The 22922-nt window shown below is 41.4% G+C and overlaps 1 protein-coding gene across 2 annotated transcripts in view; it reads right to left on the bottom strand.

Moving 5' to 3' along the window:
* LOC131685117 (hemicentin-1-like) overlaps positions 1–22922 on the bottom strand; it is a 574669-nt gene that overhangs the window by 185249 nt on the left and 366498 nt on the right. For both annotated transcript variants that reach the window (XM_058968577.1, XM_058968578.1), the window contains exon 3: positions 6163–6279. In XM_058968577.1, coding sequence (XP_058824560.1) covers positions 6163–6279 — 117 coding nt within the window. The remainder of the gene's footprint in view (positions 1–6162; positions 6280–22922) is intronic.

Raw genomic sequence — 22922 nt, 5'->3', positions numbered from 1 at the left:
TTTGCTCGATTCGTGCTAAATTCTACCAGGTAGGAATTGCCAGGATCTTTGCACAGTTTATGTCCGAGTTATGCCAGGGTTTTGCTCGGTTCCTGTTAAAATTTGCCAGAAAACGCGAGCGAAACCGAGTTCGCCCTAGCTCAACTAACCCGACAGGATACGCGCAGAAATCTGACAGGGCTGCCAAACCAAGACTTACAGAAATCTAGCAGAGCGGTGTCAGTCAGAAAATTTGCTCACTGGGTGGTCGACCGTGGAGTTGGTGGAAGGAGTCAGCGGGACATACCGTAACACTCCCCGACCCGTAAAGGTATCTCAGGTTCAGCTTTACCTTCTGCTGTTCTTGCCTGAAACCCCACTTTTTCTATATCGATTCGTGCCTACGACAACCTTGGCTACACGTCCTCGAATCCACCCGTTGCGAATCTTCTCCTCCACGATGATCACCGAATCTCCTACCTCGATCGGTTTCGTCTCCTCGAATCACTTGGTATGACGTGCGATGGTAGCAAGATATTCCCGCACCCACCAGGGTTAAACAAATGATCTACCATTGTACGGCCTAGATTCCAGTCATTCCTGCAGGCTTGTCTTGGATCCGTAAGCGTCTTCGGAGTCTGTGTTACACTGCTCGAGCTCAGTAGAAAAAGGTGATTCGGTATTAGAGCCTCCTGTTGCGCCGTCTCCAGAGGAATATATGTTAGTGGTCTCGAATTGGCCACACTCTCAGCTTCCACTAACAACGTTGCCAACGTTTCTTCGTTCGGCGTTCGAGAAGACTACATTGCAGCAAGAGCGGTTTTCACTGACCGCACTAGACGCTCCCAGGTGCCACACATGTAAGGTGATCTAGATGGGTTGAACACCCATTTCGTATTCGCGTTTGTGAACGTTTCAGCAAGCTGACGCTCGATTTTGCCCATCTCATGCTTAAGTTCGTTGCTCGATGACCCTGTCGCTGCGAATCTCCACAGGTGCTCCTCGGCGTCCGATGAAACGCCCGATCGCCATCTTGCATGATTTCGTTGAAAGTTTGTGAGCGACTTCGAGATGGATTGCTCGTGAGGTCATGCATGTGAACAGAGCTACCCATCGTTTTGTTATACTTCGTTTCACCCGCACGCCGATCGGACCGAAATAGTCGACGGCAACGTAGGAAAATGGACGTACGTACGCCTGCAACCTGGCCGCAGGGAGTGGAGCCATCCGGGGTGTCGCCGCTTCTTGACTTTGCCCATGGCACACTCTTTGGCCACCTTACACACGAACGGGCGCAGCTGTGATATGTGAAAACGCTGTCTCACCTCGTTCACGACAGTCTCGCCATTGGCGTGAAGAAATCGTTGGTGGTACCCTTCAACCAGCCATCTAGTTACTGGATGGCCCTTCGGCAATATTATTGGAAACTTAGTGTCAAACGCAGCGACGGTCGCAGCAGATATCCTGCTATCAGAACGTATAACACCTGCTTTGTCCAAGTACGGAGACAGTTTGTATATTTTGCTGGTTTTCTCCAGTCGCGCCCCTTGTCCCGCATTACTGACAAAGTCGCCACCTCGTCCGGATACTGCTCACACTGCACCCAACGAAAGATTGTTGTCTCAGCCTTTGCTAATTCCTCTTGAGTGAGTGGTCCGTCCAGTCAAGTTTCTTTTTTCGCCGTTCGCTTTAGATTTTGTACGTAGCGATGAACATATACTACCGATCGATACAAATGCGTCAGTTTCGAGAATCGCTACCACATCACAAGTTGTGGTACGATAGCCTCCTTATGCACCAAACACGACTTCAGCTCTTCATCGGTCCTCGCGCCGACTGAATCTGCATCTACGGTCCATTTATCTTCCGGCATATATAAATCGTTGTCACCACGGACACATTCTTTCTGAATGATATCCAACGCCATTGTTTCGCCTCTGACTTGGACAAAATCTTACCCACTCGGCAAGCAACGAACTGGCGATACCTTCGATGATCCGAATTCATCCAAGCTATCACCGTCTTAGAGTCACACCATAACACTGTCTTCTCGACTACCAGCGAATGCCCAGTGAGGATGGTCGACTTCATCAAGCGTACTCCGATTACTGCTGCCATCAACTCCAACCGTGGGATGGAGTGTGTCTTCAGTGAAGCCACCTTGGATTTCCCACCGAATAACGCCACAGACATCCCATCCGGAAATACCGCGCGAAAGTAAGCGACACACGCATAAGCTTCTTTGCTAGCGTCCACGTAGATATGCAGTTGCAGCGACATGATATCTTTCAACGAATGCTGCATCCACTTTCCAAGTAACTCCTCCGGAATCAGTTGATCCCATGTCGTCTTCACCCTCCACAGCTCCTGGATTAGTACCTTGCAGTGTATGAGGAAAAAACACGACAATCCTGCCGGATCGAATGGGCTCATTATCAATCGTAGTGCCTGGCGCTTAGTTGGATGCTCCGCACCCACCGCTAGCGTCATTGCAAACGTGAATACATCGTCGACCGGCTTCCAGTACATCCCGAGCACGCGTTCGGTGGAGCTGTTCTTGTCCAGCTGGAGACACTTCTCTGTGACTGGGTCGCTCTCCCCGACCCGTGCGAGAATCTCGGTGGAGTTTGAAAGCCAGTTCCGCAGATGGAATCCGTCGAGAGAGTGGACCAGTTTGACTTCGTGTGCCAGTTTCACCGCTTCGTCAACGTCGTCAGCGCTGCCCAAGTAGTTATCCACGTAGTGCTTCCGGATAATTACGTCGGCTGCAACTGGATACTGTCTTGAATGCTCCTTAGCGTTCAAATTCTTCACGTTGCACCAAACGTAGCGACGTCCATCAAATACACATCGGGGGCTTGTGTCGGATCATCACGCCAAAGCAGTCGTTGTGCATGTCGATCTTCTCGCCGAATCTGAATTTGGTGAAACATCTCATACGCGCACAGAGCGACTCGTTTCTCCCGTAATCTGTATAGTACACTGAGTAACGTATTTAGCAGATTCGGCCCTTTTAACAGCATCGTGTTGAGTGCGACTCCATCCACCTTGGCATCGCAGAAGATACGAACTTTAGACGGCTTCTTGGGATTTATGATCACTCCTAAAGGCAAGTACCACATACGCCGTGGATCTGAATCGTCGAGTTCCTTCCGGGTCGCTTCGTGTATGTTCCCTTTCGTTTGATACTCAGAAAGCTGTCTCCTCACACTTTCGCCGATGAGCAAATCCTTCTGCATACGCCTTTCCAAACACTGCAGTCGCCGAACCGTCATCTGGTAGTTGTCCGGGAACTCGAAGCTATCGTACTTCCAGAAAAACCCAGTCTCGAATCGCTGTCCGACCCGCTTAGTAGTTTCCATCAGGATCCGATTTGCTCGTTGAACTTCCATGGCGACTTTCATTATACCCAGTCTCTCGACTGAGAAAAACTTCTCTACGAGCTCATGTAGGGTCTACTCGGCCTCCCGGCACTCGCATATGTGGAAACTTTTAACTATATCCCATGACTTGTCCTGGCTGGATCCATAAACCGTCCATCCCAAACGTGATTTTGCTGCTATCGGCTCTCCCGGTCGGCCATCTCGTAGCTTGAGTGTCGATGTAACGTTTCCGATACGGATGCGAGGTACTGCATGATCGTATTCATCGATCGGTAGGCCCTTTAGGTACGGAAAGGCTTCTGCGAGTTTCGCGTACCGCAAGGTTTGTCCTGGTAAATCTAGCTTGCTTACGGTACGCACGTCCCACTAAGACCGTCCTGCTATTTCCAACGCGTGCCGTTGACCTCTTCACGTTCGCCGTCCACTGCAGGCACAATGATTGCGGATCTCCTACAACCCCAAGATCCTTTACCGACTCTTCGTCAATTAGTGTTCTCTACGAGCCGTCGTCCAAGAAAGCGTATACGGACACAGATCGATTGTTCCCATACAATGTCATTGGAATAATACGAAAAAGCGTAGTCTTCCCAAACTTCATACAGCCATTTCCTGGCGACTTTCCATTTTCCCTGGCCTGCTAGGCTTCATTTGTGTCCCGTTTGGAGTGCAGCAAAGGGTGATGTCGCCGTTGACATTCGTCGATATCGCATATGTGCTGGAATACCGAAACCGATTAGCGTATCGAGTCTTTCCTGTTTTGGGACAGGTACCCCACGGATCCTCTTCAACAATGTATAGTTCAACAATTCCGGTCTACCATATAGTGTCTCCAGCGTAGCTAAAACATTCGGGACGCTCGCCGGTAGCCACAGCCGACTCCGCACCGACTCAAGTGCGTGCCCCTTCAAACAACGTTGCAACTTCGCCAAATTTTCCTCGTTCGAAAAACCGCACGTCTGATTAGAATTAACGTACGAACTAACGAATAGCGGCCAGTCTTCCGGATTACTAGAAAAGATTTTCAACTCCCTGTTCATAACATGTCTTGCTGTCAGTTATCGTGATGTCGGTCCCCAATACGCCTGCTCATCATGCAACTAGCCTGGAACTCCGCAAACTGTGGTTGTTCCTGCGGTCCCAATTGGATCCCTGGCGGCACTGTCTGCCTTCTCGAAAACCTTTGCACAGTGGGGATCACAGACGGCAACGGTTGGCCGACGTACGTCTAGGAATACTCTCCTCCCAGTAATTCTTCCACTGTCACTGGACCTCTTCTAGGGCGATTCACTCACTGCGGTCGATTGCGCGGTGATTGTAAATTTCGGATTACCGACGCGCGGAACGACAAAAGAATTGCCTGCTGGAGGAGGCTGGGTAAGAGGAAAGCGATAGTTCGGCTCGACTGATAATACTCCCTAACGTTGGCTCAAAACTAGACTGCCCTAACGAAATACCTGCCAACGCCGCTTCTAGACTACCGTAATGCTAGTTGGTTGCTGCATGCTGTCCTGCCTAGCTTGTATTCCAGTTGCTGTCGTCGCGTTACTCGTATCAATAGCTGAAGCTTTCTCCGTCGGGGCGACCAACATCGAATGGGCGGCCTTCCACTGGGGTACCTTGCTAAATGAACTCTGTACTGAGGCGAACCTCCGGTCGTCTTCATCGCCTTCCCCACCTAGGTCGATCAACTCTCTCAAACGGAATGACTCGTTCATTACCGCCTGCTCTAGTTGGAATTGCCTCCGCTCAAACCCTACTTCCTTTTTCTACTACTCTTGCTCCATCTTCCGCCCGTGCTCCCGACGCTTCAACTCTATACGCTTCATCGCCAAAACCATCTGGGTCTCAAGTCTCCAGCATTACAGGTTGAAGAGCTCGTTCCTGCTTCGCTGTCAGCCTTGCTTCCGGGTGCATCAATCACCGGAATCTGTGCTGACGGTCTCTGACAGTTTGGACATGTAAACGGTCGGTCTGTCGATGCAATGCTGTCGTTTACACACACACACACACACAGGTAAAATGCCACCACGAATCGCAGTGACAACAGCGTTGTTGCACAGCTTACAGTGTGTTTCCACGATGTCGGTACTTCTTGTGCTATTCGGCATAGCTTCGCGGTTATATAATCTAGCTTTTAGATTTGTTGGGCGGATTGAATTAAACGGCTTTTCAGCATGAATCAGCTAAAATCTGTGAAGATTTATTATACATAATCCTTCTTGTTCCAAACAATTGTGCAGGTAAAATATTACCGCGTTTAAAGCTACAATTTGATAATTTTCAGGGCGAACAAAGTAACGCCACGTATGTCCTAACCTTAGACTTGAACAATCCATCTCCGTACGTTTCGACCGAGCGTTATTCTTGTGCTACTATCACAGCTCGGTGTTCAAACGTCTCCGCAGTTTCTAAACACACATTGCCTGGAACACACGATAAAGGTCATCTTGCAGAAAAATCCTATCCCAGCTTACAAATAATTAATTGCGAGAAATTGAAACGATAAAGGTCAATTTCATCTGAACGCTCTAGGTACATATCAATCTTTCACACTACCATTTCGATCAGTAAACCGAACAAAAGTATAGCAATAACTCTCTATGTTCTCCGCTCGTTCACCGCCGCCGCCACAAACCCATCATTTACATCACATTCATAATGCACTTTCGGTGTAGCCACAATCCAACCGTCGTCATCATGAGCCGAGCCGAACCGACCCGCCGAAAGGTCAAGTTCCGAACGAATACACATTTATTTAGAGCAGTGAATGCTGGCAGGGATGGGGTTAACCTTCACTTACCTGGCGAGGACACTTCGCACGGCAGCGTGATGGTGTCGCCGACGGCAAACTTGAACGCTTCCGACCGGGTGATGAACAGGGGCTCCGCCTTGTTCAGTATCTGGCTGGCTGCTTCACCTGGAAGGGACAGAAAAAGGAGGAAAATCAGTCTAAACGAAAACTGCTGTCTAGATGGTCTATTATAGGCGGAATGGGAGGTGTTTGAAAAGAGTTCAGAAATTTGAGTGCAATATAGTTCGAAAGTTAGCGAAATCAATTAACGGCAAATGAAGTACATGAAGTGCACATTTAAAGGGTTTTTTATTATTATTTTTGTCGTTCCGATGCAACCGCCAATGAAGCACTATAATATACCTACCATGGTATAATCATAATAAATAAGAAAGCTTCAAAGGCAGTTGAGAAGTGCAAAATGGAAATTCAATAGAAAAAGAAAAAAAAACGCGAATAGTGTCTCAAAGGCGCTCGTTTCTTCCATGCAATTTCATTTGGCCATTATTTATGAGCGCACAATTTTAATTGCCATCAGCTCTCTTTCATCTACTAGAACGACTAGACTTTTTTCATATCTTTTGCTATATAGCGATGAAAGTCTCATCTTGAAAAGTTCATGAATGATTCTAATCTTTGTTTAAAAAGAAAAGTTGTAAAATCTGTGTCTTTTTTACTTTCGCAGACTGTTTTGGTGAAATCAGAAAGCAAAATCAGTGAATTGCAATACTCTATCTAAGAGTATTGTAATTCACTGATTTTTCGATTATAGAGTTTTTAACCTTAGGGTCATTCATCTCTTTTTTGGGTTAAAATTTTAAAAAAAGGAACCGATCCCATGTGAGAGGTTGGCAATCGAACCCCGGTAAGGAGATTTAGCAACTACGTTATATCGCCCCCTCACTAAATTTAATTTAGCGCGCGGGAGTCTAATTTTGTGATTATGAACTACACATTCATGTGTTATTTTCAATCAAATAAACCATTTCGAATCCTGGTCGTTGAAGACCACTGAAGATACTTTTTTTTATTAAATCTGAAGACATTTGAAAAAATTAAAAGGTTGTGTACAGTAGACCTCTCCACATTTTGAAAAAGTTTTGAAATATACATCGGTCAGCTCAAATTCTTATTTTAGGTGTGAATTTAAGAACTTTCGCCAAAAATGGCTTAATTTGGACATGATTTAGAGGTGTCTCAATCAAAAATCGTGTTTTTGCTAGGTTTCTATAGAAAGATCATTTATACTCTGATTTAATACACCCTACATGCCCACATATCGTCAAAGGTTGTTCCTTAGACATATCTTAACATGTTTTAACAGAGGAACATAGCTCTAATCGCAATAGAAAATTTGTTAATTAGATTTTTATGTACAAAAGAATACCAAAACCAAGGAAAATTAGTAGTATTTTTTCTTGGTTTTGGAATTCTTTTCTATATAAAAGTCTAATTAACAAATTTTCTATTGCGATTAGAGCTATGTTCCCCTGTTAAAACACGTTAAGATATGTCTAAGGAACAACCTTTGACGATATATGGGCATGTAGGGTCTATCAAATCAGAGTATAAGTGATCTTTCTATAGAAACCTAGTAAAAACACGATTTTTGATTGGAGACACCTCTAAATCATGTCCAAATTAAGCCATTTTCGGCGAAAGTTCTTAAATTCACACCTAGAACAAGAATTTGACCGATGTACATTTCAAAACTTTTTCAAAATATGGAGAGGTCTAGTGTACAGGACACGACCACGGTGACATTAAAAATGTAGCTTTTTTCAAGAGCGTGCAAATGAATTTTATCTATCACACATATCGCCTCACGTTCTTGCTCACTCGCCTGTTTTCATATGTTACAATTTGCTATATACCCTCCCCATTAAAACATTATTGAAGGTCTTTTAACGGTAATCTATTAATTAATCAAGTATCTCACTAGATGATTGGCATTATTTGGCTGATCCATCTAGTAAAAATAGGCTGGTCTGTCCAGAAAATATATTCAAAAGAAAAGTTCCATATTGAGAGCTGTGATGAGGAAGCCCACGCCCGCCAACGGAAATATACAGATTCTCCATGAAATATGAAATTTCATTTTCCATTTAAATTTTCAATAATGTACTAATGAACTTAAGTAAAAAATCTCAAGGGTAAGTATTTCTTGATAGATTAGTGGTGGAAAAAAGGAAATTATTTGATAAATTACATTGTTATACAACGTTCGCACTACCAGTTAAAACGGGTTTTTATGCTATCTTGGTGACATTTTTCTTGTTGCTAAATATTATTACATGTTATAACTCTGTAGTGTAAACATTGTATTGTTGAACCAATTCTGCAGCGTTTTATGTTATATAGGTGTTTTATGTGGTAATAGGACTGACATAATTATATCTTCAGTACAGCGGTTTGTTTCATAATTTAAAACAGATTTTTTTTAAATTTAAATTAATATACCCAACCGTTCTATTTGTTGTATACTTTAAAACGCAATTAGAACTGTGTTTCAAATACATGGGGTAGGACAGATATTCTGACTGGATAAACTGGGAAAACAATTTTAAGTCCAGTAACGCTTAAGACTTGGCTTGAATTTGAATCGAAAAAGAACACCCGCTTCAACTGCTGCTGGGACGGTAAGTTCTGTTTTAAAATTTTCCGTTGTGTGCAGTACGAAACAAAAGTGTTAGAAATTAGAAAACAAAAAGTTCTGCTGGGAATGTGATTGTTTCCGATGCAATTACACTCAGATTTTTCACGCAGGGGATACATGCCGTGTAAATGAAAACCGCGTAAATTTAAAAAAAAACGCGTAAAAAAACCTGAGTGTACTCTCCTATATAAAATACTACGCTGCTGAACAGTGCAATAACTACAGAGGCACGTTGTGATAAAAAACATATAACCGAAACATGAAACATGAAAACCAATAGGCTCTTTACCAGTGATGCCACAAGTACAGATTTATCTAGAAAGGTACAGATTTTTGAAGCATTCTTGGTACAGATTCTGTACGGTACAGATTACAGACTTTTGTAAAAAAGTATAGATTGGTACAGATTTTTTACAAAACAGCAAGGTAAAATAATTTAACCCTGCGATGTATTCCAGTAAATAGCAGGTAAACGTTGAGTTAGGCAGCAGTGATAGCAAGAATCTGAAGTAGAGCTGATACTTGTTGAGCTTGAACTGAAGCTGACATTAGAATGTGAGATGCGAGAAACCTGCTTCCAGCAAATCAAAGGGATGATGTCTAAGTGAAAGGCGAGCGAGTCTTCTCGAAGTGCATACTCTGACCTGCTTCATTTGAATTCCAAGCAAGTTTCTCGCATTCTATTGATATTACCAGCCCCATCTCAGCTTCTCGCCACCACTCTTTTAGCCACCTTTGGTTGCAAACAAAGTCGCAACGAGAATTTGAGCTGGAGCTGATATTAACATTAGCCAGTCAAACTCATCATCCGGAATTCCAACTGGTTTCTTGCGGAATTCCTCAAAGCTCAAATAAAACAACCCAGTCAGAATGTCTGGTTTGATTTCCCCGAATGAAAAATATGTTAAGAAAAATGATTTTTCTTATAACCTTGTTATTGTTTGGGTACAGAATCCGGTACAGATTTTTCTATAGAAGAGTACAGATAGAAAAGATTTTTCAACTCCCGGTACAGGTTTAATTGTGGCAACACTGCTCTTTACCCTACGCAGCTACAAAGCGCCGTAAACATGGATTAACAAGTTACAACGCACACGCATGCATAAAAATAAATATATTTTTTTCAAACGCAACACTCTTAAGCAGCACACACCCACCGTATTGAATTAAATCCAAACCACCTCACCTTTCCAAATCATTCTGTGACACCGTGCTGGTACCCAAAAAATCTGTACACGGCCACCGCTGCCGAAAATGCATAGCATCTACCGCTTATTGTAGCGTCCAGACGCTGCAGCCATGATCTTACCCGTTCGACATAAGAACAAAAACTGATTCAAACGTGTATGCGTCACCTCTATTTATAAACTGACCGTATATGGTTTAGTCGCTTAGGTGCGAGTGTGTGCAAATGCCAACGTTACCAAAAATCGATAGCGCTTATTGCATCGCCCGAAGACGATGTTGCTCGTATGGGATATTAGCAACAACTGATTTAAACGAACATGCGTCGCTTCTATTTATGACTTTTCGTGTTTGACTGAGTCACGAAGGTGCCCTCTAATGACGGCTGTGTCTGAGAAATCTGCCCCACGAATGGTAATTTTCCCGTTTTTCGTGAACTTTTTAATTTTATAAATTTTCAAAACTCTACTTTTATTGGGGAGATATTAAATTATTACCAATACTTAAGTTAGGTGTTTCTGAATCGGTTGGTGTATGAATGATTAAAACCCATCCAGTAATATCGGAGTTATAAGCGTGCAAACCTCACATAGTTTCGTTACATGGGAGATAGTTTAAATTTTAGAATGACACCTAGCCCCAGATAGTGGAGTAAGACATTTTTAATGTCAAAATAGGGGATTTTGGGGACAAAATGACCCATTAACCCACTTTTCCGTATTTTCCTAGAAACAAAAATATCTCCGTTCAAATACTAACATTATTTCCTTTCAAAAGAGGTATAAATTGTAATTTTCTGATGGCTACTTCAAAAGTTATAGCATTAATTCTCGAGTACTTTTTCAAATGGACGTAAGTAACAATGAGAGATTCTCTTTGAGGTCTTTCTCTTCTGTTCATTACTCGGCCATTTCAACATTTACTACTCTACTCTTTGCATAATATTGTAGTAAAAACCGTCGGCTTTCGATATGTACTGGAAAATTAGTACAAAGTGTTGTAATGACGTCGTAATAAACGAAAGAGAAAGTAAACAAAGAGAGGCTCTCAATGTTACTTACGTCCATTTGAAAAAGTACTCGAGAATTGTATTTTTCCTCCATATTTTCCCATAGTACCAATTTCAAAACATTTCAAGCGAAGTGGGCGGGGGTCTAAAATTGTCTAAATGATGTGAAATTTGGCATCTGAGCTTGCTTTGACATTTGTAACAATACGAGAATTCAAAAAAAAATTTTTTTGCAATGCCCTACTACACGTTGCTGGTATTGTTTAGCGAAAGGTGCGGTATGTTGTAAATATTTCTATTCCACGGGTCACCTGGAAGATCTTCTTATGTCAGAGCCTATCAAATATCATCCAGCCAATGAAATATCGTCAAGTCCATTGTCTTGCTCGTTGTCAGTAGCAAGAGTATCGGTATCAACTGCACTTTCGGCGACTATTGGTTTCGTTAAAAGCATTTCCAACATACTTCTTCTGCGCCACAAAACATTCTGTTTCGCATTGTTTCTTTCGGATTGCTTTATCTTTCATCAGCTCTCTTCCCATGACAGCGATCTCTACGCTCCATTTAATTGGAACTGGAATCGTGCAGCAATTAACGGATTTTCTGTTGCCATCTAGAGAGTTGACTAGGTGTTATCTACCACCAGAGGATAGGTGGATTTTGGCAATGAATAGCCATAAACAAACTCGCCGATGTATGGAAGGGACCATAAGGGCATCTGATTGAAACGTTTTGGGCAGCGAAAGGGGAAATGTCATTTTTCTCTTTCCAATGGACAAAGAGCAGGCTCTTCTTCCCATTAGAAAAACTACACTACGACGGCTTTCTTTGCAGTTGACGCTAACTAATTAAACTCTTTTCACGATTCACTCACTCGTTTTGAAAAACGCGGAATGCGGGCTTTTTTCGAGTGATAGCTGCTCTTCGATTTCTGGTAATTTATAAATACTAGGTAGAGGAAGTCTTCTATCTGCTTTAGGAAGATGCGGAGTGTGGCGATCTAATCCATACAAGATGTTTTGGCGTGAAATCGTAGCTGCTACTGTCGGAGAGGCTCGTCGAATTTCTTCTGTGATCGGTTCAGTATACCTTTACTCTGGAACAATATACTGCAACACAATGTTTCGCTAACTGTCGCACACTGTCAGATTCGCCTTCATAGACCCACTGCATGCAGTCGGCCGAAATAGACACGGTGTTCCAGATATTTATGTTAAGTTGATCCAACATTAATAGGATAACATTGAGTCAGCTTTGGATTGTTGCTTCACTCTTCTGCAGTGATGGAGTCCTGGAGATTCATTCTTGCTTCTTTTATACGAGGAAGCGGATGTCGGCGGCTGATTTTTCGCGGCTTATGATGCTGTACGCCTCTCATTCTTCATTAAGCTTTCCTAAGTGATCTATTCCCTTCACAGATTATGCAGATCACCTAGATTGCTCTTGCTATAAAGACATGCTTGGAGACCATTAGAGTGGCTCGCGGTTGTATGGGAAAACTTCAAAATGATTTAAACTAACGGGCACAGCACTTTTTGAGTTCCTTTTGTGGTCCCAAATACCTGTGCAAAATTTGGTAGCGATTGGTTGCTTCCCGAGTTTGCGCATTGCGTTCAAAGTTTGTATGGGATTTTATATGGAGAAACCAATTATTTTGCATTTACGTTACGCTATTTCACTCAATATGAAAAACCAGCTATAGTTCAAACCCCGGTTAACAACATTGTCGAAGACCGTAATTAGCTACGAATTTTCAAAAATAGTTATAACGATTTTAAAACTTATGGTAAAATCCAAATGCAGAAATTGATTACATTTTCCAACACTGCCGGTACACCACCGACATCGACATTAAAAACTTAAATAAATATATTCATCGCAGAGACTTGGTACCTTTGTTCAGAATGAATTTCTGAATAACATAGACGTAGTCAGAAAATGAAAAGAAGAGGGGGGCATGTGTACTCCCCAGTCCCTTTTTAGATTGTTTTGTATAAGACAAAGAATCATTACGTCCTTGAAATGTCAACGACTGAACTTTCTTAATATTTTGATAGACCCAAATATGAATCTTTGTTGTGGGAAATAACAATTTACATTTAGAATTTACACCTACAAATTTATCTATTGTTTTTGCTTGGGGCAAAAACTAACTCAGGTCTGACAATCGCGTTGGGTTCTAACCTGAAGTATATTTCTGGTTCGCCAACATCACCTATGTTTTGCGTGATCCTAACTCAATTTCATTAAAAAACTCTGAACGGCTAAGAAATAGGGTTTTAAAATATGTAAAACTTATAAACCGTTGTACTATTTTAAATGAAATAACAGTAGAGCCCTTAAATAGTAGCACTCAAACACGTCAGATTAATTTTTAATTCGGCGGTATAAACCTGCGTTGAAGATGTGCTCCTTATGTTATACTAAACTATCTAAACAGGGAACTGGGAAGTACACAAACCACACCCCCTCTTGTTTTCAATTTCTTACTACGTCTATGTTATTCAGCAATTCATTCTGAGAATTTCATTCAAAGGTACCAAGTCTCTGTGAAGAATATATTCTCATTTTTTAAGTTTAAAATATCGGTGTCGTGGTGTACTGACAGTGTTGGAAGAAATAATGAATTTCTGCATTTGGATTGAACCACATGTTTTAAAATCGTTATAACTATTTTTTTACTCGTAGCTAGTTACCGTCGTCAACAAAGTTGTTAACCAAGGTTTGAATTATCGTTTTGTAAAGCTGGTTTTTCATATTGAGTGAAATGGCGATCTTTATTAACGTAAATGCAAAGTAATTGATTTCCCCATATAAAATCCCATACAAACTTTGAACGCAATGCGCAAACTCGGGAAGCAACCGACCACTCCCTAACTTTGCACAAGCATTTGGGACCACAAAAGGAACTCAAAAAGTGCTGTACTGAAAAATGTCATTTTCGAGCCACTCTAGTGAGTGTTTTTCTACGCTGCTATCTTCTGAAACATCTGCTGCTCAAGTCTCAGGTTCTTCAACCAACGAAGTTTTCAAAGGTTTCAAGGAATGATGAATCATAGCCTGGATTTCATAGATTAAGGGATGATGGTGAGACTGGAAGTCGCCGTTGCTCCGCGACTTTATGCATTCCCAATTACCCTGTTTCTATTGCCATAAAATACTGTAAGCACACGAAGTAGATCACCGTTCTCGTTCATATCTTGTAAACCATGGCGTACCAAAACACGTTCATAGCTGATTCAGGCATTAACAAAACCAGTGCACATCTTGGTTTTTTTTTCACTACGGCAATCACTTCCATTCTATGTATACTTGTTCCATGTTTGTGGGGATTCCTATATAGCATGGGACAGTTATTTGTATAGCGATAGTTTAGATAACTGTAGAAATTTGTCGTTACCTTGTAGCTCCAAGCTCCGATCGCCATGTAGCATTAAATTATGGTATGGTTTCGAAGCCTATGCCTGAACGTAAACTAGGAAACTAACTCCTCGATATCGTTGCCATCTCGAACAACGAAATGTACAGGGTCTTTGGTTCATGGGCAAGAACCTCTCGAAGGATGACAGACTATCATATTTGTAAAAAAATCAACGTTACCTAAAAATGGCTTATTCGATTCGGGCTACTCAGCACTTTATTCCAATCTGTACGACCTCTAACTATTAACCTTGGTCTGGTGGGGCAGAGGATCAGACTTTAGTTTCATAAGTCACTCGTCGTAGCTTGGAGCCTCCCTCAGGAAGGATTCTTAGTAGTCAGTAGGATCGTAGCACTAGCCAAGCAATTGAACAGAAAACTGGGGATAGATAGACTCATACCAGCATGAAGGATTTTTTCCCGTTTGAATAACAGATTTACTCTAGAATACCTGTCCGCCTGTAATTTTTATATCTTTCGCTTCTCTTGGCTATCGATTTGCCGAAGAAGCCAACAAAATGGGTACAATACAACTTTGCTGCAATTTGAAAACTACGCCATTTTGTGATTTTGCGTAGTTTTTTGCCTTTCTCATATAAAGAAAGGCTATGCAATCACTCCAAAAATCGATTTTCCAACCGAGGACCGGAGGGCCGAGTGTCATATCCCATTCGATTCAGTTTGTCGAGATCGCAAAATGTTTGTGTGTGTGTATATATGTGTTTGTCAAATAATGTCACTCAATTTTCTCAGAGATGGCTGAACTGATTTGCACAAACTTAGTTTCAAATGAACGGTATAACGCTCCCTCGCTATTGAATTTTTAGTTGATCGAACTTTCGGTTCCGGAGTTACGGGCTGAAGAGTGTGGTCCTACAGCAAATTACCCTATAAACTGGTAACCCTATGATGTCCGAATGATGTAATACATATTCAAACACGTTCGACAGTACTTGAATTTGCGGGTCTAGATCACTGATGGTCAATCAACATAGTTTTGACCACATTGGTCACCTATGACGGATCTCGATACCCCGGGAAACTCGTCAAGTTCCCGAGCTAATGTCACACCTATTTTCCAGCAAACTCTTAACCGATTTTTACAAATTTGATTTCAAATGAAAGATATAATACTCCTAATGACTGCTATTGAATTTCATTCAGTTCTGACTTTTGGTTCCGGAGTTACAGGTTGGTTATTGCGGTCACATAGTAATTTCTCATATGAACCGTTACAATCGTAATACCTCATAGGTTTAAAATCTATTGAAATGAACATCAAATTACTTCGATTCGCAGGCCTAGATCACTGATGGTGAATCAAAAATTATTGGAATGTATTGTCCACTATCGATGATTCCGGAAGTCCCGGGGTTCCGAGCAAATTCCAGATTTAAAGTCACTTCGTTGACGACTGAACCAAATTTCACTAACCTAGTCTCAAATGGATGGTATAATACGAAGTTCGGTGTTGAACCCTCTCAACTCCCCCTGTCTCACCTCCCACCCTCTCAGACCAAACTCCCACATGCATCCACTGATAGAAAATATTCGTAAATCGCTAGGAATTGGATTCGCACAGAAAATATTCATAAAATATACGAATTTTCCGTACATATAATGAATCGTTCGTAGTTCTATTGAAACATTTTAATTTTTTTATTACGAGTTTTTCGTGAAAAACACGAAAAGACTTTCGTTGGCTTATTACGTAACAGCTTCATTCGGCAAACGAATTGTTGGCTGCTATATACGAATATCTTTGTAATATTTACGAGCACCATTCGTCAAACCGTCAACGTCAAAAGAGCTGTTGCTATACATCAGATGATTGTTGATCATCGCGACGGTCTCGGTCTGACTATTTAGTAGCCGTATCCGTGTCCGCCGGTTTCAGGAAGATTTCCTTAACCTCTTTCGCTTGATCCAGAATCCGGAGCAGCACGGATTCAGTTGAGCCATCGCGAACTGCTCGTTGGTTTTGAATGAAGAAGTTTGAGTTTTTCTCTGCCGGAGTAATGTCAAAACAATATGCTTTTAAATACGAAAACTTTTCTAACATGAACGAAATGCATTCGTACGACCAACGAAGTCGTTTGTAATATACACAAACATTTATTGAAATAAACGAATCATTTCGTTTCGATAACATTCGTGCAATGTAAACTAAATAAGTAAAATTTACGAAAACTTTCGTTCATCAAGCGGTCATTTCTTCGTACCACAATAGAATCGATTTGGCCACATCGATTTTTTTTAATTAAAAAAAAATCGATGTTGTCAAAGATCGATCCCAAAAGATCGACTGAAAACAATAAGAGGCTAATATATACGAAAACCTTTCCAAAATAAACGAAATGAATTCGTGCTACCAACGTAATATACACAAACGCTTATTAAAACAAACAAAACATTTCGTTTCATTCACGAAAAATAATGTCATTATAAACGATAATATTCGTGCAGTGTACATTAAATGTGTAAAATTTACGAAAGCTTTCGTTCACCAAGCATGCACTCTTGTTCATGAAATGAACGAAACCTACTATTTACAATGCACGAAAATACTTCGTTGCAGAAAACAACGAATGAATTCGTGCATTGCATGATCGATTTCATTATATTTACGAATTTATATTACCAGTGTCCCCTTCATCCGTCCAGTACACTACAATAAGTTAGATGATTCCCGACACATCCTCACCCTCCTACTAATTATATCCCGTCCCTTCTCCACCATGAAGTTAACATGAAGACAACATTGAACTCACGTTGATTAAGCTATATAAATATTATATTTTTGTTTGTTTCAAGTGTGTCAGTATCGACATGTTGCTTATCAGGTTCGTGACAGTCGTGCACTTATATATGCTCATCAAGTGTAATAAGAATGAAATAGACATTTCCACAATGTTATATTGAACATAACCAGCCATTAAATCATAGTTTGGATAAAGGAGAAAGGCACAATTGCACCATTTGGTGGATTAAAACAGGTTTTTTATATTGAGATACGTGAGCAAAATGTTAAGTTGTGTGTGTCAAATGATCAAAGTAGCCTAGGAAACGTTCTATTAGTTTCTATTGTAATATTTCAGGTAGACTCGTATCAACTTAGCTGGCTTGACACCACGTCAAGCCAGCTAAGTTGAAGTCATCCAGTATAACAATTTCGTCAGACGGAGCGGCGATCGAGGTGATGAAAGAAACGGAGGAAAGATGTACATAGATCAGGCTGAAATCATGAATTCTATTATGTGGAAAACACTCAGGAACAGATTGCGATCGGCAAGTTTCACTGATATCCACACTTATTCGGAGCTCACCCCTTTTATACCATGGGAAACTGCAATAAGCACACCACCACCTGATGTCTTGTAGCTGTTGAAGGCGTTGCGGTCACAGCGGTAGATATCGAATGTTGAACCAAACACCTGGCGAGATAGAGTACAGTTGTCAAGCCACGTCTCGGTCAAAACGATGACGTCAAAACAGCAGTTCATGGTCGCGAGTAAATAGATGTCCGTTGATTTGAATTTAACCCACCAACATTCTGGTTGTAAACTTTGGTTTTGTTAGAAGACGAATCAGGTTTAACAGAGAGCGAAGCCATATTGCCATTTTGAGCGTGTAGAAAGATCGTTTCGTCTATCCCATGAGCAGTATCGGAACGATGATGAGGGTTTCGAGGCATCCGAATCAACTGCGTCGCGCCCCAGAATACAACAATCATCGTCGGCGAGAGAAGTGATTGACATCTGATCACAAGATGTCGGAGTAAAAGGAAAATTACTGGAAGCGAAGAATGCATCAGTGCTTGAAGTGTTCGGATCAGATGTATACTTGCCATTTGGGGCGGGTTGGAAGACCCTTCCCAACCACACAAAACCGGGACGACTGATGATCGCTGGCAGCAATTGCGCGACTGTGGCGAGGGGATCGAGGGCTTCCATAGTGCCAACTGCGGTGCGTTCTAGTATGCCAGTTGAACCCCGACGCGATGCGGAGAGCAGGAACGGGTAGTAGCTTACGACTTAAGTCAGATGACGATGAATGAACGTCCGCATTCTGTATTTTTTTTGTCAATTGAGGTGCAATTCTCGAATCCGGACAATCCGTTACTCTGCTAATACAATCTGCTTTGCGAGTAAAGGCACGTTTAGAATAGAGTAAGCTGGGGTAACAGTGCGCATGGGGTAAAAGTGCGCATTGAACTTTCTGAAACATACAAGTATGAAAACCCGGCAACACTGTATGAATTTGACACATAGTTAGGTCAGCTGATCACACATATAAACATGAATGGTTTCATTTTAGTGGCGTGAAGTTATGAGGTAAGTAGCATTTTACGCTATTTTGATCTAATTTTTCCATTTTTGGGGATTACAAAATCGTTCTTTGAATGATTGAGAACCTCGAAAACTATACTACCCAAAAAACCTTCAATATATGGTAGTTCTGTAAACGCATTAGTTTTGATGAAAAATATTCCGTGATTTTTGAAGCAATGAAATCTGTTAAAAAACATACGACGGGGCAAGAGTGCGCAGCAATCGTGGGGCAAGAGCAGTGATGTCCCTATCCTCTGTGCAGTAAAGAGAAATTGAAATTACTCCCCACACTCTGGCAAGCAAAACGAGAGCGCTTCTCTTTCGTTCATATACACCACCGTATTTGATATGTGTAAGCGCACGTTGATGGCAGAGGTAAATTTTCATACACCCAACACTGGAACGAGCTAGAGTGTGGAGAAGAGCTCTTGAAATTCTCTGTGGCGCGCTCAGATAAATTCGCCACAGCGCGCGCCCCAGAGTCGCTGTGGTGTATTCACTGGCGTGGTTTCACTGGCGTGTGATCTTTGGTTTGTTTTCGTCTTACAAGCGACATTGCGAGTGAGATTGATTTGATTTACACAGGTTGTTGCGTTGTATTGTGTGGATGTCGGTGGCTTATTTCAAGCTTATATGATTTTCTACTGAAGATTTCATAGTTGCTTGGTAAAGCTTGCGAGTTTATAGAGTGTTGTTACACTACCGTGGGAAACCTGAAGTATTCGAGCCTAGGGGCAAACAAGGAAAACGTTTTACGTATCAATGTATCGGCTGGTATAAACAAAGTTTTATAATGATCTGTAGTATCAGATTAATCGTATAACAGATGTAAGACGGGATTTGTACATCCACATTAGGTACGGCCTATTTTTTGTTCGACTGAATAACTCAATGGTAAGTTAACTTATTTTGATTGCGAATTTGGCGACGCCAAAAAGTAAAGTGATTCATTACAAGTAATGTCCTGGTATTACACACGTTTTCGATTATTATCATACGCAGGCATTGTAATTCTCTCTCACTCACGCGAGAAAAGGCTTATCCGATGTCCAACTTTTTCGAGATAAAGTCCACATAAAACAAGATAACGTTCACGAGAATTCACATTGTTACTTGTTTTTTACATTTCTTATAAAAGAAATGTATAGAATTCGCTCAAACTTTCAAGATTTTTTCCGAGGCCCGGAGGGCCGAGTCTTATAAACCAATCGACTCAGCTCGACGATTTGAGACAATGTCTCTGTGTGTGTGTGTGTGTGTGTGTGTGTGTGTGTGTGTGTGTGTGTGTGTATGTAACGGACAAATTCTCATTCGAGTTTCTCAGCAATGGCTGAACCGATCTTATCCAAACCAATTTTAAATGAAAGAACTAAAAAACAGTATGAACGCTATTAATTTGTTTTTGATTCTGATGTTTAGTTTCCAAGATATGAATGTTTGAATGCGTAAAAATGGCGTTTTTTGCAGTTTTTTTTTAATAGACCTTTCTCGTCAAAAAATTTTATATGATAGGATGCTTCCTTTTTTATCCCCAATTCGTTACTGCCGATTGCCGCGATGATTTGGTACCTCTAACTATTGAAAAAATCAAAAATAGTGCAAGCTGCTCATTTAACCCCATATTCTGAATACCTATCTTGCCTTGTTTCCCCGTATTTTTACACCATTTGGATGAATTTCCCGTGGGGAATACTAAAAGGATGCCAGATCTGCATATATATTAGTAAATCTGCAGATTTTGCATTTTCACTGCAGATGTTTTGCAGATTACAAATATTTAGCAGAACAAAGCCTATGCCAGCCAATTTATACACAAGCCTTCAACATTTTTGATCATTAAAATATATACATACTACATTTCTACGTCAAATTTATTGAAGATTTTTGTAGCAATCTGCAGACTTTTATATTTTCACTGCAAGGCTATTGTTTAAATAGACCTGGCATCACTGATGCTGAAATGATTCATTCATATACCTGTCAAAAACATAGAGCATTGCATGAAAATGTATAACCTCACTTTTCTGACAGTTCAGTGTGCTTGTTTACCTAAGACTTGTTTACATGGACTTTTAAAATTTACATTACTTGAATACTTTCGATGCTCTTTGAAAGACTATCAACTCAAGAGGGATGAGGATTGGAACAATGGGAACCTGGTACCACATTATGCAACCAATTCGAATCGGCCTTTTCACACAAGCTTGAATACAATAAACCTTTCGTTTCGAGATGCGTAATGTCACCCCTGGTTCATACATTGACCAATCGGCGCTGGATGCAAAACCCGGTGGCATATATTGAATCGTAAGATCAAGCATTGGGCTATAAAACGATTGCTTTCTGGATGATGGATAAGGATTTGTACACATTTGTTTGTTTGCTCGTGGGTTAAGTCCTAACAAGATGATCCGATTTATTACTCATTTTTAGGTGGTGAAGTTTACCTGAACTTTATAGGTAACGAATTCGGTCGATGATAAGGTGTTGAAATGATCGTTCAATGCCCATACCGAAAAACGTTTCCATTGGTCAGAATGCCTACCAGCGTATGATAGCTGCAAACATGAGGACAACAAGGTTGTCGCTTTCGAATGGAACAATTATTTATTATTCGTGTTCAAGTTCCATTACAGCAAAAGTTTCGTCGATTGACGATTATCGCATTGTCGTTGATTTAGCCGGCAAATGCAAAACAGTGCTCGGCACTGACGATAAGGAGTAAGAAGGATTTGATAGGAGTGATAAGAATGCAGAGCATTATACATTCTGGAAGAATATCAGGGAGGAGAAATTATATGTAAATTTATATTATATCCCGAGTTTCCATCATTTTTGCACCGCAATAAAGCTTTCTGCAACTGCTGTCTTGTTCAAATTGGCAGGAAATAACTAAATGATAAATTGAATAGTCAATTTATTTACTTTTTCGGAAGGATAAGTAATTAGTATGTTGTGAATATATATGTGTCGCCGGTGCCGTTTGTTATGGTGGTACCGGACGCAACCGTTGGTCAGCAGACCGTCCTTGTCGTACTGGTCATAGATGCGACGTTTTTTTCTCATCTGATAGCACTTGACATGTTTCGGAGATCTGTCTTAACGCTCTCTACTTAGCGCAGAATACGCGAAACCGCTGCTAGCTTTCGAAAGAAAATTCCTAGCTGCTGCTACTCTATCAGTCTCTCTCTCGACTGAGGACTACAATTTCGGTCGACTAAATTGTGCTATGAAAATTGTACTCCCTGGAATTTTACCTAACGAGATCAATTCATTGTGAGGAATTCCGCTGCGTTCCAATATTGCTTGCCTCTGTAGGTGATGATGTGTGTGGATTCACTTCGGCAGCCAGGTCTTATGTTTTGGGTAATTTTGCTATCTTATTCTGCTGAATAAATCATCTGGCTAAAGCCTCTACGTTACACTATGGTCACTTTAAAAACGCGTTGCTATTTAATCTTGTAGCTCTTGGCAAGTCAGTCCTGGCACTGTTCTCGACTAATCCTGGCATTATACCGCTGACGTCGCACTTATTACGGTGATCAAACTTGGCGAGAGCGGCAGTGGTTTCGTCGGAATTGTTCACTCGACAAGCAGGAAGTGCAAGGACTCTGCTACTTATGCCTGAGCCCCTCGTTGAAACCTTCGCCCTGTCGGAGTGTTAGCTTCATCCGATACCGGAGCGTATTTCTGAACCGAAGCAGTCTGCTACTGGCGTTGCTTCCTTCGAATCGGAATCGCTGAATATTCCCGTTAGCCGAATGTCCAACGTGGCCGAAGGCAAACCGATTGCAGCAACACCACCAACCGTAGCTGAAATTTTGGCCTTTAATCCAAGTCCCTGCCATTGACATAGCGACAGACGAGTGCGGCGCAGGTTGGACCATCGGTTGACTCGGTGCCGGACAGGACGAAACAGCTGCAACAGGAGCGGACCTAGTATGGGGTGTAAAGGTCATCAATTGCCATAGATCACCAAAATGCTCTGCGACTAACATTGTGAACAAAACAAACCAAACGAAATTGATCGCAACAACGATAAAATAATCTAAATTCTACCCAAACATTTGAAAATGAGAAAAAGGCAAAAGAAGTTTTGGTCGAATTCATTATAATTCTATTTAAAAAATGAATACTGTTTTATTTAGTTTGATTGCGCATATTGATT

Source organism: Topomyia yanbarensis, chromosome 2, assembly GCF_030247195.1.
Source record: "Topomyia yanbarensis strain Yona2022 chromosome 2, ASM3024719v1, whole genome shotgun sequence".
NCBI lineage: Eukaryota > Metazoa > Arthropoda > Insecta > Diptera > Culicidae > Topomyia > Topomyia yanbarensis.
The sequence above is the reverse complement of the archived record's forward strand: the minus strand, read 5'-3'. Positions and strand labels throughout refer to the sequence as shown.